Raw genomic sequence first — 14,237 nt, forward strand, 5'->3', positions numbered from 1 at the left:
TGACTGTATATTTGTGGGCGAACGTGGCAGCCAATTGCGCACAGCAATGTCCCACAAACAGTCATATGGATTGAAAATGACCAATTTTTTTATTGGTTTTGGTTTTGGAGGGATTATTATTAGGCTCTGTGTGGAGTAAGGAAACTTGCCCAAGGTTTCGCCCTCTGCCTGGAATTGAACTCAGGTCTCTCACTTGCAAAGCGAGTGCTCTAACCACTGAGCTACAGGACTCCACGGGGTATATTCCGTTCCTGTAGGAAATAATCAAACTGTCAAATACAACAATGAGATGATAATTCTGGACACTGGTAATAATAATAATAATAATCCTTGAATTTGATACAGTGCTTTTCATGTCTTCTAGATGTCTCAAAGCGCTTTACAGAATATATTGTAAAGTGAATTGACCGTATATTTGTGGGCGAAACGCAGCAACACAGCAGTGTCCCACAAACAGTCGTGGATTGAGAATGACCAATTTATTATTGTTTTGTTTTGGAGAGATTATTATTAGGTGTGTGGAGTAAGGAATCTTGCCCAAGGTTTCGCCCTCAAGGTTTCCTGGTCCCACAAACTATTATTTTCTGACCTACATGAGCTGGCTGTAAACCAGTATATACAATTTAATTAAAGAGGATGTGCCATATCCCCAGCAGGAAAGGTGGGTGAGGGGAAACATGACTATAAGCACAGTTGAAGAAGTGTTTAAAGACAGATAGAGAGGGAGCTTGGCTGGGTGATTTAGGGTGTTGCCAAACCTCACGTTGGTGGTATTGACCACAAATATACGGTCAATTCACTTTGCAGTCTATTCTGTGAAGCACTTTGAGACGTCAAGAAGACGTGAAAAGCGCTATATCAAATGCAAGGATTATTATCATTATTATTATTGACTGAACAAATTGTCAAACATTGATTAGCAGAGTGGTGAGAACAAGAGAGTAAACCACACAAACAGCTTAGACTGGTGTCTCTCCTCAATATCAGTGTCACCCTAGCTTAATTTCATCCACTCTCTTCCCTAAGAGTATATATTGTTCTGCAGGATTATTATTTTATTGTTCTCTATTGAAGGAATGAGTTGTCCCATTTGAGTTTTGAACCCCAAATCTTCTGGTGATCAACCTATGGATCTTTGTTGTACAAAGAAAAATGCAAATTGCTCAACTCCAAATTAAATAGAACAACAACAACAACAAATAAGAATTTTAACAACAACAACAAAGAATTTCCCAAAATAAACTCAATTCACTACATTTACAACTAAGCATTAAGATACTGCCCTGAGGCAGCGAGGTTATGTGAAGTGAAACAAACAACCGAGTCTGAAAACATTCCGTGACTATTAGAAATAATGTGTACAGTACAGTACTTCCAACTGAGCTGAAAGCAACTTTGTGTCTACATCTTGTAAACAATACATATCTTCGAAATCGCATTAAAATCTTTGGCCTGCTATGAATCTATAAATAGCTTAGCCTGATATTATTTATTTAGGGGGAATGCATAATTTTTTAATAATAGTAATCCTTGCATTTGGTGTAGTGCTGTGGCATCTTGTTTGACCCTTAACTATGCTTTCTACCCCACATCAGTGCCTTGATCCATTCTGCGTTCCCCCACCACAGATACCCTCATACACGGATTCAAAACATCCAGGCTCGACTATGCAAACTCCCTGCTTGTCGGCCTCCCCAACTCCTCCCTCCATAGGCTGCAGATCATCCAGAACACTGCAGCCCGCGTCCTCTCCCACACCAGGCTCAGTGACCCTATCACTCCCACCCTCGCCCGACTTCACTGGCTTCCCATCACACAGAGGATACAGTTCAAGATCCTGGTCCTCACCTTCAAAGCCCTCCATGACCTTGCTCCCCCCTACCTCTACAATCTCCTAACTCCCTACCAACCTGCCTGCTGTCTGCGCTCAGTGGGCTCTGGGCTGCTTCACATCCCCCGCTTTGACCGCCCCACCATTGGCAAGTCTTCAGCCGCTCTGCCCCCACCTTCTGGAACTCTATCCCACAGTCCCTCAGCCTCGTCCCCTCCCTTGCCTCCTTCAAGACCCACCTCAAAACCCTCCTCTTTGACCATGCTTTCGATTACCCTCGATCCCCCTGCCCTCCACCCTCCCCGATCCTGACCCTCAGCTCGGGTCCGAAACACTGACTGTCCAGTCCCTTGGACGTCCTAATGACGTGAAAGGCGCTATACAAACGTTGTTGTTGTTGCCTTAACATGACTTCGGGATTTCTTAAAGCGCTTCACAGAATATACTGCAAAGTGAATTGACTATATTTTGTGGGCGAAACCCAGCAGACAATTGTGCACAGTAGTGTCCCACAAACATTTGTGGATTGAGTGACCAAATTATTATTATTATTGAATTATTTTTCAATGAAAAGGCAGTTTCTGAGTATGTGTTTGCTTTCCATGTAATCTCGATGCAATGCACTGCAAATAATTATTAGTAATAATAATATTTTAAAATCTGGAGTTTAAAATCTTCTGAAAGTTTGCATTGTGTAACATAAGATGAGGGTGATTCTCTGTTCCTGCTTTGAATGTTTCTTATTCGTTCAGGGATGCAGCTGGAAAAGAAGTGTATCGTCTAGCACTGCAGACGAGGGAGCAGCACATCAGGAGGGATAAAGCTACCAGTAACATCTGCACCGCCCAGGTAAAGCCAATCCCACAATCTGCTCAGTACTTTACTACTAGCTGTTTCCACTGCATTGAGATCATCAAATTGTTTTTTTTACTCTCATCAACTTTACTCTTGGCCTTTGTCTGCAAACACTCAATCTGTAGCACGGGTTTTGCAACTACGCAGTTTCCATGACAGCCCTTGACTCACAGTGAAAGCACTGTTGCTTTTACTTGTAAAAGAGATCTGGGATTTCCCGTAGTTTCTCTCAATCTTGCATAGCATCAGAAAAAACCTTGTGAGTGACACGTGGTGAAGGGGCATGGGGTAAAAATTAAAATGTTACGGTGCTGTGCTTAGTGCACAGGTATATAGAATTCTTTGTAGCAATTACAATTTGACCCGTTACCATGAGAGTCAGAAGATGCACAGGAGTAGGAACCTATTACAGGGGTGTCTTATTTTAAATCAATAGGAATAAAAACCCTACCAATCACTATAGCGCCTGTCACATTGGGAGGATGTCCCAAAGTGCTTCGCAGAATATACTGTAGAGGACTGTGTATGTTTTGCGGGAAGATTACAGTTACACCTGATTGATATTCCCCTTGGTTACTTTGGCAGTGTTTTGGATTCATTTCATCAAATAGTAGGCTTGGTGTTTTCAAAATGGAAAAAAACTAAGAAGGAGAAATGAGAAATTGCGTAGCTCAGGCAGACAAAATCAAAATGGCGAAAGTGAAGAGCCTGATGAGAAGGCCATGTTAAGAGCTAGATCTGAGAAAACGTCAATGTTGCAAACACAAAAAACATTGACTGGTGGATATGATTTGCACCAAAGTGGATCATTGAAAGGATGGACTTTCTCCTGAACTGAGGAACTCTAACAGTGCCATTGCTCTAACTGAGGAACACCAATTCTAGCCAGGCTCCACTGGCTCCCTATCGCTGAACAGATCAATTTCAAGATCCTCACACTCATTTTCAAATCCGTTCATACCCTGGCACCTCCCTACCTCTTTGACCTGCTTATTCCCAAACCCACTGCCCGCTGCCTCCATTCGACTGGCTCCGGCCTCCTGCATGTCCCTTGTGCCTTCCGTTCCACCAAAGGTAGCCGCGCTTTCAGTCACTACGCTCCGAAACTCTGGAACACTCTTCCTCTATCCCTTCACCTTACTCCGCCCTTCCCTATCTTCAGATAGTTCCTGAAGACCTTCCACTTCGACCGTGCCAATGGACAACTCCCTCCTCCCTCCGGCTTGGCATTGTGCTCCACCACTGTCAAGCCCTCTGGGAAGCTACCCTGAGAGGCGCTATATCAGTTATATGTTGTGAGGACCAGATGGGGAGTAAATCAGGGAAATAAATTCCTGAAAGGCTGGTAAAAGCAACACAAAATGCAAAGGAAAACAGAGCTTCTGAAGAACAAAATGGATGCAGTAAAAATATTGATGTATGTTGGACTGAAAGGAATAGGCCTCAATGATTGATGGCAACACTTTTCAACAGCCTTCTTGAGTTTCTGCAGATATAGATCCTTAAGGATGCAATGTGCTGTGAGTGCCTGGATTTACTGCATAAGGTTCTGTTACATCGATAGTATCAAGCACTTAAAGTCAGCACCCTTTTCAAAACAAATCGTGATGATATATTCCTAAGCAATCGTTTGCTTTGATTGCTCAATTGCTCCCATTTTGCATGAAGAAATATTGTCTCCTGTCTGAAGTAACTGTGTGTTTGCAATCTTTTCAATTTGGCTCAAGAAGTGGCTTTTAATGATTATATAACACAGAGGATCAAATGGATTCCAGTCTTCCACTGCTAGGAGGTGATCTTTGAGGCAGCTCAGCCCCAAAGAGAGCACACTGTCCTCCCACCCAAAGAGGATAGACACTAAATGGTCATTAGAAATATATTTATACTGATTTTCCTATTCTCTTCTGTTGCCCTTAATTTGAAGATCTGATGATGGTAAGGCTATGTATCACAGGAAGTAGAGGATACTCAGTATCTTGAGACCCTCTTGCGATAAGACCCTCAGATAGTTCCCCTGTTCACCATGACCTATTTTGAAGTACTGTATGAGAAAGACTGACAACTCCATTTGAAGAATGAGGAGGATACTCTTACCCAAGCATCTACTAAATAAAAAGTAAGATGTAGCAAAATTAAAAGTAAGATGTAAGATCTTACTGTTAAAAAAAATGATGGGAAAGAAAGGTTCCTGGCCAAAAAAAGTGAAAATATATATGTTTTATATGTATAACAATTGGATTTGAATTGATGAATATGTGTTTGATCGGTACTGACATCTGCGCCAGACGGAGTGAAGCTACAACAACAACAACTTTAATTTATATAAAGCCTTTCACGTGGGGTAGGGTCCCGAAGCTATACCCAGCACAAATAGCCCATTGCAAGATTAAAGCTTTAAATCTTGAGAATCTTTGAAATGTTTATTGTTAATTTGTTAACTGTTCAAGAGGTTTGGCATGAATTCTGCATCATAAACCATTACCAGTTGGTTTGTTTCCAGTCTGAATAATACTGATAGGAGCGGGAAATATGAACCTGGTCTGGCATTCAACATTGCTGGCTTATTTGCTCCAGCCAGAACTACCAAAAAGAAGTAAACTTTGTAAATCAGCAGTATTACAGAGTTTATTTGACTGGAGCAAATAATAACGATGATAATATTCCTTGCATTTGATATAGCGCCTTTCACTTCAGGAGGACGTCCGATAGACAATATGTACTGTAAAGTGGAGTGACATCTGTTTTGTGGCCAAACTTGGCAGTTAATCTTGCACACCGTAATGTCTAACTAATGTCCAAGCAGTGAATAATCAATTTTATTTGGAGGATATGTTGGCCAGAACACCGGGAGAAACTCTTTCTCTTTTCAAATAGTGCCATGGGATCTTTAACGTCCACCTGGATAGGCAGACAGGACCTTGGTTTAACATCTCATCTGAAGGATGGCACTGCTGACAATGAAGCATTCTCCCAGCACTGCTTTGGAGTGTCAGCTTAGACTGTGAATTCAAAGTCCTAGATGTGTGGCTTGAACCCACAACCTTCTGACACAGAAGCGAGAGTATCACCGACCGAGCCAGGCTGATATAACAAATAAGGCAGTGGTGTGGATTGCCAGGCCAGATTTATATTGCCTGCCCTGTATCACTATAAATCATACTGCAAACAAACCAACCATTAATGGCTATGATCTGGAATTCATGCCAACACTGTTGAACAACCCTTTCAGGGATTCTCGAGATTTAGGCTTTAATCTTGCGATGAGCTCCTGTGTGCAATCACATTTGAGTGTTTGTAATTCCACCAGTGCTACTTTACTAGCACCCCGGAAAAGGCAGACTTGCAACATAATCAGAAACTTTTTTGCAGGAACTGTTCTGCAGATCTGTCACAAAAAGAAGAATTATCTTGAGTGAAAATAATACCACTTTTCTATGACAAGCCTGCCGCTTCAGGCAGCTGGTAATGTAATGTAAAAGCAGAGGCATTTCCCTGTGTTACCTGATCCCTCCAATAATAATTTTTGCATTGTGGACTCCTGTAGCTCAGTGGTTAGAGCACTTGCCTCAAAAGCGTGAGGACCTGGGTTCGATTCCTGGGCTCGATTCCTGGGCAGGGCGAAACGTTGGGCAAGTTTCCTTACTCCATGTGCCTCTGTTTACCGAAAAAAAAAACTAAATAATAATTTGGTGACTCAATCCACGACTGTGTGGGACACTGCTGTGTGCAATTGGCTGCCGTGTTTCGCCTACAAAATATACAATCAATTCACTTTACAGCATATCCTGTCAAGCGCTTTGAGACGTCTCGAAGATGTGAGAAGGCACTATATCAAGTGCAAGGATTATTGTTAGAATTTGGTATAGAGCCTTTCATGTCAATAGGGTGTTTCAAAGAACTTTACAGGATTTTGCTGTAAAATATAGTGGGCATGTATTCGGTGGGGGAGTGCAGCATCCAGTTTGCACAGCATTGCAGCTGATACTATTGCTCAAACTACTTATTTGTGCAATTTTTTGCAACATCCCACGAGCAGCTACTTACCCTCAATGATACCAGAAACTGTTCGGAAAAGTCCCTTAATATTCCGGTACACTATGTGTCCCAGGTTTCCAGTTGTCCATTGGTTTGATCTTTACATTAGTTATACTAATATTATGATCAATACTGACATTCACAAAACTTTCTACATCATATGACATTTCTAAGAAAAGCATCAGAGTATTTACGTGCAGTCATCACAGTTCATTTGAATTCAATTTAAAACACAAGACTTTTCAGAGGGTCAATTTCCACATGCAGTGACTGAACAATGCTTCTCTGTTGACGTTGGTTTGAACCAATGTCTAATTATATCTTTGCACTTTTTGCTGGAAGTTGCAATGAATGCAATGATTGCGCTTGGTGAACGACCATATCACAGCAAGACGCCTCACAAAATAAATACTTTGAAAGCAAAAGAAGCAGCTAATTTTGCAGCAGCTAATGTGCAGCAGCTAATGTGCAGCAGTAATGTCCCACAAACAGCAATGAGATGAAAGCAAAATTGAATCTGTTTGGGTGTGTTCGGATTAGCGATGATAAAATTTGGTCAGCACAACAGGGCACTATGTTTCAACATAGTTTTTCACATGAACCATCAGAGCAGACAGAACAACTGCAGGATTCAACGTTTCACTGCAGGAAACGTTAACTTAGAACTTCCTGGACTAGAGTTATGAGCTCAAATCCTGGTTATGAGCTCAAGCCCTGCATGCCCCCCACCCTTTGGAATTCCTTGACTACCCTCTCAAAATGATATTCACGAACATTATGCCAGGAGTCAAAGGGTTAAATTATGAGGACAGGTTGCATAAACTTGGTCTGTATTCCTTGAGTTTAGAAGGTTATGGAGTGATCTAATTGAGATTTTTAAAATGACAAAAGGATTCGAAGGGATAGACACAGAGAAACTATTTCCTCTGGTGGGGGAAATCCAGAAAAGGGGGCCATAATCTTAAAATCAGAGTTAGGCCATTTAGGAGTGAAACCTGGAAGCACTTTTTCACGCAAAGGGTAGTAGAAATCTGGAACTCTCTCCCCCCACCCCCGCAAAAGGCTGTGGATGCTGGTTCCTTTCAATTCTGAGGTGGATAGAATTTTATTAGATTAGGGTATCAAGGGATATGGGGCAAAAGTGGGCATTTAGAGTTGAGGTACAGATCAGCCATAATCTTATAGAATGATGGAACAGGTTTGAGGGACTGAAAGGCTTACTCCTGTTCCTATGTTCCAACTCATCCGCCTCTCAATCTGTCTTTAAATCCCACCTTAAAACCTGCCTCTGACCGCATCTATGGTCACCTCTCCATTCTCCCTTGCCCAGGTTCAGACTCTGCCACTGTGAAGCAATCCAAGAAGTTAACTTACATAAAGGGAGCTATATAAATGCAAGTTGTTGTTGATGTTCTAGGGAACCAATTGTGGTGCCCAGCTGCTGCATGCAGCTGAGGTTGACAACAGGGGCTTTCCTGTTTTTGTAGCTCGACTTCACACTAAAATGCCTTTACTAACCAAGCCATCAGGGTTGCGTACATCTGAAGTTTATTATCAAGGTTACTGCACCAGATGTTTTGAAAGTCTGTTGGAAGTGTGTCTGACGAAGCCAGACTACAGCTTCAGATGGGGGCTGTTGTGCTTGTGGCTTCACGCGCTGACCGGAGATGTTGTCCTTCTACTGCAGAAATGCCAAAAGAGATAATGCTTCTCAGACCCTGCCACAAGAACAGATTTAGCCTACAAATACCCAGCCATTAGACCTTACTGTAAATCTTGTGAAGCGCTTTGGGACGTCCTCCTGACGCAAAAGCCGCTATGCTAAGTGCAAGGACTATTATTATGATTATTTAGTGAAAATTCCCTGAGCTTCTGTGTAAACATATCAATTCAAAATGAAAAAGAAGGTGCTTTTTCTGTGGAAAATGTTTTTGGCGCTTATCAAGACGTCAGAGGTGGGGAATAAGAATGGGGAGTAAATTGTACAACATATTGAACCTGCTCCAGTACCATATTAGCACGTGGCACCTCTTTATCTTTTCAGATTCCCTGACCCCAACTTTTTTTCCAGTGCCATTTTCTATTCTCGGCTACATATAATAATAATAATCCTTGCATTTGATATAGTGCCTTATCACATCTTCAAGACGTTTCAAAGCGCTTCACAGAATCTACTGTAAAGTGAATTGACTGTATATTTGGGGGTCAAATGCGGCAGCCAATTACGCAATTTATTTATATATTTTTTAAAAAGGAATTATTACTCCCGGAGAAATGAATCGCCAATCGACTAACAATCAGGTTCCTACTTAGTGCTAGTAAACAGAGGGCGTGTGGAGTAAGGAAACTTGCCCAACGTTTCAGCCTGCTGGGAATCGAACCCAGGTCTCTCGCTTGTGAGGCGAGTGCTCTAACCACTGAGCTGCAGGACTCCACAAAACACAAGATTCTTTTCACTTTGGCTAGATTCAGGTCTGCTGGCTGGAGACATCCGAACTCACCGGTCAAGTGCTTGTTGGTTCCTACTCATTTCTATAATGGGGGACAGTAGGGTTTTGTAAAGCACGCTTCTGATCTTCAGTATGAGGCTGCTGCACGGATGTTTTATATTGAATTACATAACATTTTACAGCGTGGAAACAGACCATTTGCCCAATTAGTCCATATGGGTCTTCATATTCCACATGAGACTCCACCCCTTCATTGTATCAAAGCAATTAATTTTCTGGGTTTACATTGCTTCTCTCCTATCAATAGCATCCTGCCTTTAGATCCAATGCATTTCGTGGGTTTTACCCTCAAATCGTGCACTGACAGCTTAAACTGGTATTCAGATATCTGCACAACTGCAGGCCAAACCGAGGCATAGGGATCATGAATCGGTCAAAGCTTAACCCAAACCCACTATTTTTGCTCAGTAATTATGGTCTTAAGCATAATAATAATAATATAATAATCATTGCAACGTTCCACAAACAGCCATGAAATGAATGACCAATTTTAACCAATTGATGTGGAAAAGGGAAACTGTACAGTTCTGTAGCAGGGTTGTGGTAGTTGGGGATAGGGGCAGCAACTATCTTAAGAGAAGTTATTTGGGCACAATAGAAGGTTTAACCTACATCATCTTGTACTGTACCTGACCTGGGATTGTTTAATGATGACACGGCCCACAAAGAAGAACACAAACTATCACAGGAAAAGTAAAAATAGCCACCAGTGTTCAAACAATCAACCCCCACCACCCCATGGCCAAGGATACATTTTAAGAATATTTTTGTAATATAAGTTAAGCTGAAATATATCCTGAAAGTTTCTGCACAGACTCAGTGATTTATTTTATTTTCACAACCGCGGCAAATTTTTGATACTGGTTTCTGACAAAGCGAATATTTTAATTTTCTATGATTCTTCTTGGATGAAATGTTTTGTCTTATCTTCCTTTTAATTTTAGGCACTTTTGGCCAACATGGCATCAATGTTTGCTGTTTACCATGGTCCAAATGGATTGAAACACATCGCAAAGAGAGTGCACAATGGTACCTTAATTTTAGCTGAAGGTAAGACCTGTTGGTGAAAGAAAAGAAAATGGGTTTAAATTGGGGCATAGTTACAGCTCTTTGTCTAAAATGACTTTGTGTACTCAGGTCTGAAGCGTGCTGGGCATAAAATACAGCATGAATCATTCTTCGACACACTGAAGATCCACTGTGGCGTAGCTACCCAGGAGATAATTGACAGGGCTGCCCAACGGCAGATCAACCTCCGTGGATACGGTAACTGCATGGTGAGCTATATTGCCCTATGCTCTGTGTGTGACTTCATCTGAGTACTCAGGATTACTTAAGTATCATACAATCCTATACAAATTTACATTGATGTAGTGCCTTTCATGTCAGGAGGATGTTCCAAGGTATTGAACTGTCTAAGGTTTGCACCCAAGCTGGAAGGTGCATCGAGGTGGGGGGACAAGTGGGGTGGTGGTGAGGGTGGGGGGATATGGCCAAAAGCACGGCCGAAGAGGAAGGATCTTGAAGGAGATGATGAAGGGACTCTGGGATGGTGTTCCAGAGAATGAGAGCAGATATGCTGAAAGCCTGATGGTGGGTCGGGTGGGTTGGGGGATGTGAAGCAGGCTGGTGCCCGCTGAGCAGAGGGAATAATCCTTTTTTCTTTACCTCTTAGTAGTCTTACTTCCCATAATATTGATTTGTATTTATAATATAAGAGGAAACTTCACACGTACATGAGGGTGAAGGGAATAGAGGGGTGTAGGAGAGGGGAACATGAAGGGCAAAGGCTTATGTGAAGCATGGATGGACTAGGTCGCATGGCCTAGTTGGGCCAAATGCTTTGTGTAAATATTTCCATACTGTATCATTCTATGTAATTGTACTCAATCACGTCTGTACTGTATATTCTCTTTTAAAAATGTATGTTCTGACTTTTCTGAGGAGACACTGGTCATCTTTCTGTTATGTGTTTGTGATGTGATTTCCCTACAAAATGACAAAAAAGGAAGCATTGTTTTGCTTGGGGGAGAAGGCCACAAAAGTTTTAAGAATTATACAGGTCATTGTCGAAACAGATACAAAAAGTGATCACTTAATATCGTCAGGTATCGTGGATTCCCTGCACCAGCATCACCAAGAGAGTCTATTTCTGGCTCCCTTCCACAAGGAAATGTGTTAGAGAAGCCTGGGTGATTCGAAAGTCTTCACTGCCCACCCCACCCTCCATCCCCCTCCACCCCTAGCTTGCTGGGAGGAGCACTTGCCCTTTAGGAACATAGGAACAGGAGTAGGCCATTCAGCCCTTTGAGCCTGTTCCACCATTTAATTAGATCACGGCTGATCTGTACCTCAACTAATCATTTCAATTGCTCGCTTTCTCCCCATATCCCTTAATACCCTGACCTACCAAAAATCTATCAACCTCACTCTTGAAGATGTGGATGGATCTGGCATCCATGGCCTTTTTGGGGAGAGAATTCCAGATTGCTACCATCCTTTGAGTGAAAAAGTGCTTCCTGCATAATTTCTTCCCTTTGTATTCCAGGCTCCATGAGATAAAGGCCAACATTTCATTCACCTTTTTGATTACTTTTAGCACCTGGGAACTAGATTTTAGTGATTTGACTAGTTTTTAGTGATTTGACTCTATAAGGCACCTCTTCATTATCCTGGTACCTACCATCCACCTAGTGAGGGTTCAAACACACACTTGTTGGATGTCGAATGAACAACTAGTGACTATCCTCCTTGTGGGGGTGTGGTGGGGTCTCTTTGGAGCTGAACTGGTTCCAAGGTGACATGTTTGGCAACGGAATGTCATAATTGAGCCAACTCTCTGTGGTGGTGTCGGTCATCCAGTTCCTGAGCGAGCGGGTCCGCAGTATTCCTGGGCAGAGGCCATGACAGCACAGCCAGCCTGGCTCATTGGCAGGACTTGGAAGGGCAGACCAGTCACTGGGGCAGGGAGTCATTCCACTAAGCTCCTGTTAACCCTTCAAGCCAAAGCCCTCATGGGTAGGGTGGTCCTAGCTGGACACACGGTGGGAAAGCTTGCCAGACATGTTACAACTGAGATTGGTAACAATGTGCAAGACATTGATTTTTAGAAAGGAATGCAAGACAACTGGTAATTAATTCATTATACAATAGAGCAATTAGGTTCTTGTACACTTTCCATGACTTTTTATAAAGTCTAAGATAAAGATGCAATTTGTGAAGTATAACTGCACTCCACAACATGCTGATTCCCACCCCCCCACCCAATCAATTAGATTCTTTGCCCTAATTATGCCGATACATAATATCGGGCCTCATGTATGGGATTGGATTGTGACCTTATTTATGTTGATATTTCCATCCTTTGAACCACATATAGTTTCAAAATGGTACTTTAAACGAGAATTGATAAACCCTGGGTGTTATTGATGTGTCCGACTTTTAATGTTCTATTTGACAGCTGGGGGTGTCCTTGGATGAGACTGTGAATGAGAGAGACCTGGATGATCTGCTGTGGGTCTTCGGCTGCGAGTCATCTGCTGTATGTAGTTTTGCAATCAATATATGAGCTGTTTCTGTGATAGAGAGGTATTGTGAGTTTCTAAGTTAACAGTTTGGGGTTTCTTTGTGGGTATACATCATGAGGAACCTCTCCTCCATGTGGTTACAAAGATAACCACCTTTTTTTGGGTCTCACAACAAGATTAGTTTCCTGACCACATCCTCCTTGCTTTAGATCCTGGTAATGTTTCTCTCTCACTTGAGAGTGATGAGTTGCTTCATTGTTTATTATATATACAGTATAACCTTTATACTTTTTTATATTTTTATACTTTTTTATATTTTGTGTAAACTACTAGATATAATGTGTAACCATTTCAATCATTCAAATGTGTGAGTTGTTCTGGTGCTAAAAGCCTAGGTTTTGCAGTGTTTCAAACTTCACATGATTCATTCCAGTGATATATATATATGGGATGGAAGTATTTGGAATTTTGGAGAAAAAAATGAGGAAAATTCAGAGGAGTAACACCATAGTAATATCAATAAAATAAAGACAGTAAACATTGCTTCAGATGTTAGAGGCTAGATCTGAGAGGAGATTGAGCTATCAGACTGAGATAAACCTTGTATGGTACAGATGATCAGATGGTTGAATTGGGCCCTGCAACACAAAGTTCTTACCACAGTTTCATACAAAATGTCTTAGTAGCTTTCAAGCATCCGCAAACAGTTTCTATGACCGTCTAATTGTGAATGTGAGGCAAAATGTACTTAACAATAGATGTTACCTGATTTTTTTTAAAACTGTGTTTGGTGCATTGCTTTAATGTAATACTGTTATTGATTTTTATGTAAAAAGGAGTTGATAGCTGAAAGCATGGGAGATGAACCAAAAGGTATCTTTGGCACGCAGTTTAAGAGGACAAGCAAATTCCTTTCACATCCAGTATTCAACAGGTTGGTAAGACGACTCGAATTGAGATAGCGTCTCAAGTTTACTAAAATAAAAATGCGACATATACAGATTATTAACCAGGTACAACACAGTGGGTTTGACTTGTCAGAGTGTTTGGTACCATTACTGTTTCATGTTATATCGATGTTTGCAGCTCCCATCCTGTACAATATGCATTCATTACAAAATGAATTTCTATTGGACATTAATTGTACTACTTGTGTTTCTGGGACATTGACAAAAAAATTTAAAACCTTTTACACTTGACACATATCAAACATTAAAAGCACTGGGGGTTGACTTTGATCTGCCTTTGCCCACACATCTTCTCCTGAACTTTCCCCAATACTTCAACAGCTTGTTCACATTCCCACTGAAAAAAAACACAATCAATTTAAATTGCCATTTTGTTTAGTTAGCGGAGCTCAGACTCTCTTAGACATTTCCGCCATTTCTAGTGACCCATCGACATTAATCTGATACATTTTCCCCTCATTACTAATAGAACCAAATGAATGAATAATAATGGAGGTCTGACCTTAAGAGT

At 41.5% G+C, this 14,237-nt stretch overlaps 1 protein-coding gene across 1 annotated transcript in view; it reads left to right on the forward strand.

Moving 5' to 3' along the window:
- Positions 1 to 14,237, forward strand: part of gldc (glycine dehydrogenase (decarboxylating)) — a gene marked incomplete at its 5' end in the record, with an annotated part of 74,277 nt that overhangs the window by 25,676 nt on the left and 34,364 nt on the right. The window contains 5 exon segments of the mRNA XM_042332578.1: positions 2,584 to 2,680; positions 10,176 to 10,281; positions 10,369 to 10,508; positions 12,692 to 12,772; positions 13,595 to 13,692. Of these exon segments, the coding sequence (XP_042188512.1) occupies positions 2,584 to 2,680; positions 10,176 to 10,281; positions 10,369 to 10,508; positions 12,692 to 12,772; positions 13,595 to 13,692 (522 nt within the window).

The sequence above is a fragment of the Callorhinchus milii genome, unplaced genomic scaffold (genome assembly GCF_018977255.1).
Source record: "Callorhinchus milii isolate IMCB2004 unplaced genomic scaffold, IMCB_Cmil_1.0 Scaffold1, whole genome shotgun sequence".
Lineage (NCBI taxonomy): Eukaryota > Metazoa > Chordata > Chondrichthyes > Chimaeriformes > Callorhinchidae > Callorhinchus > Callorhinchus milii.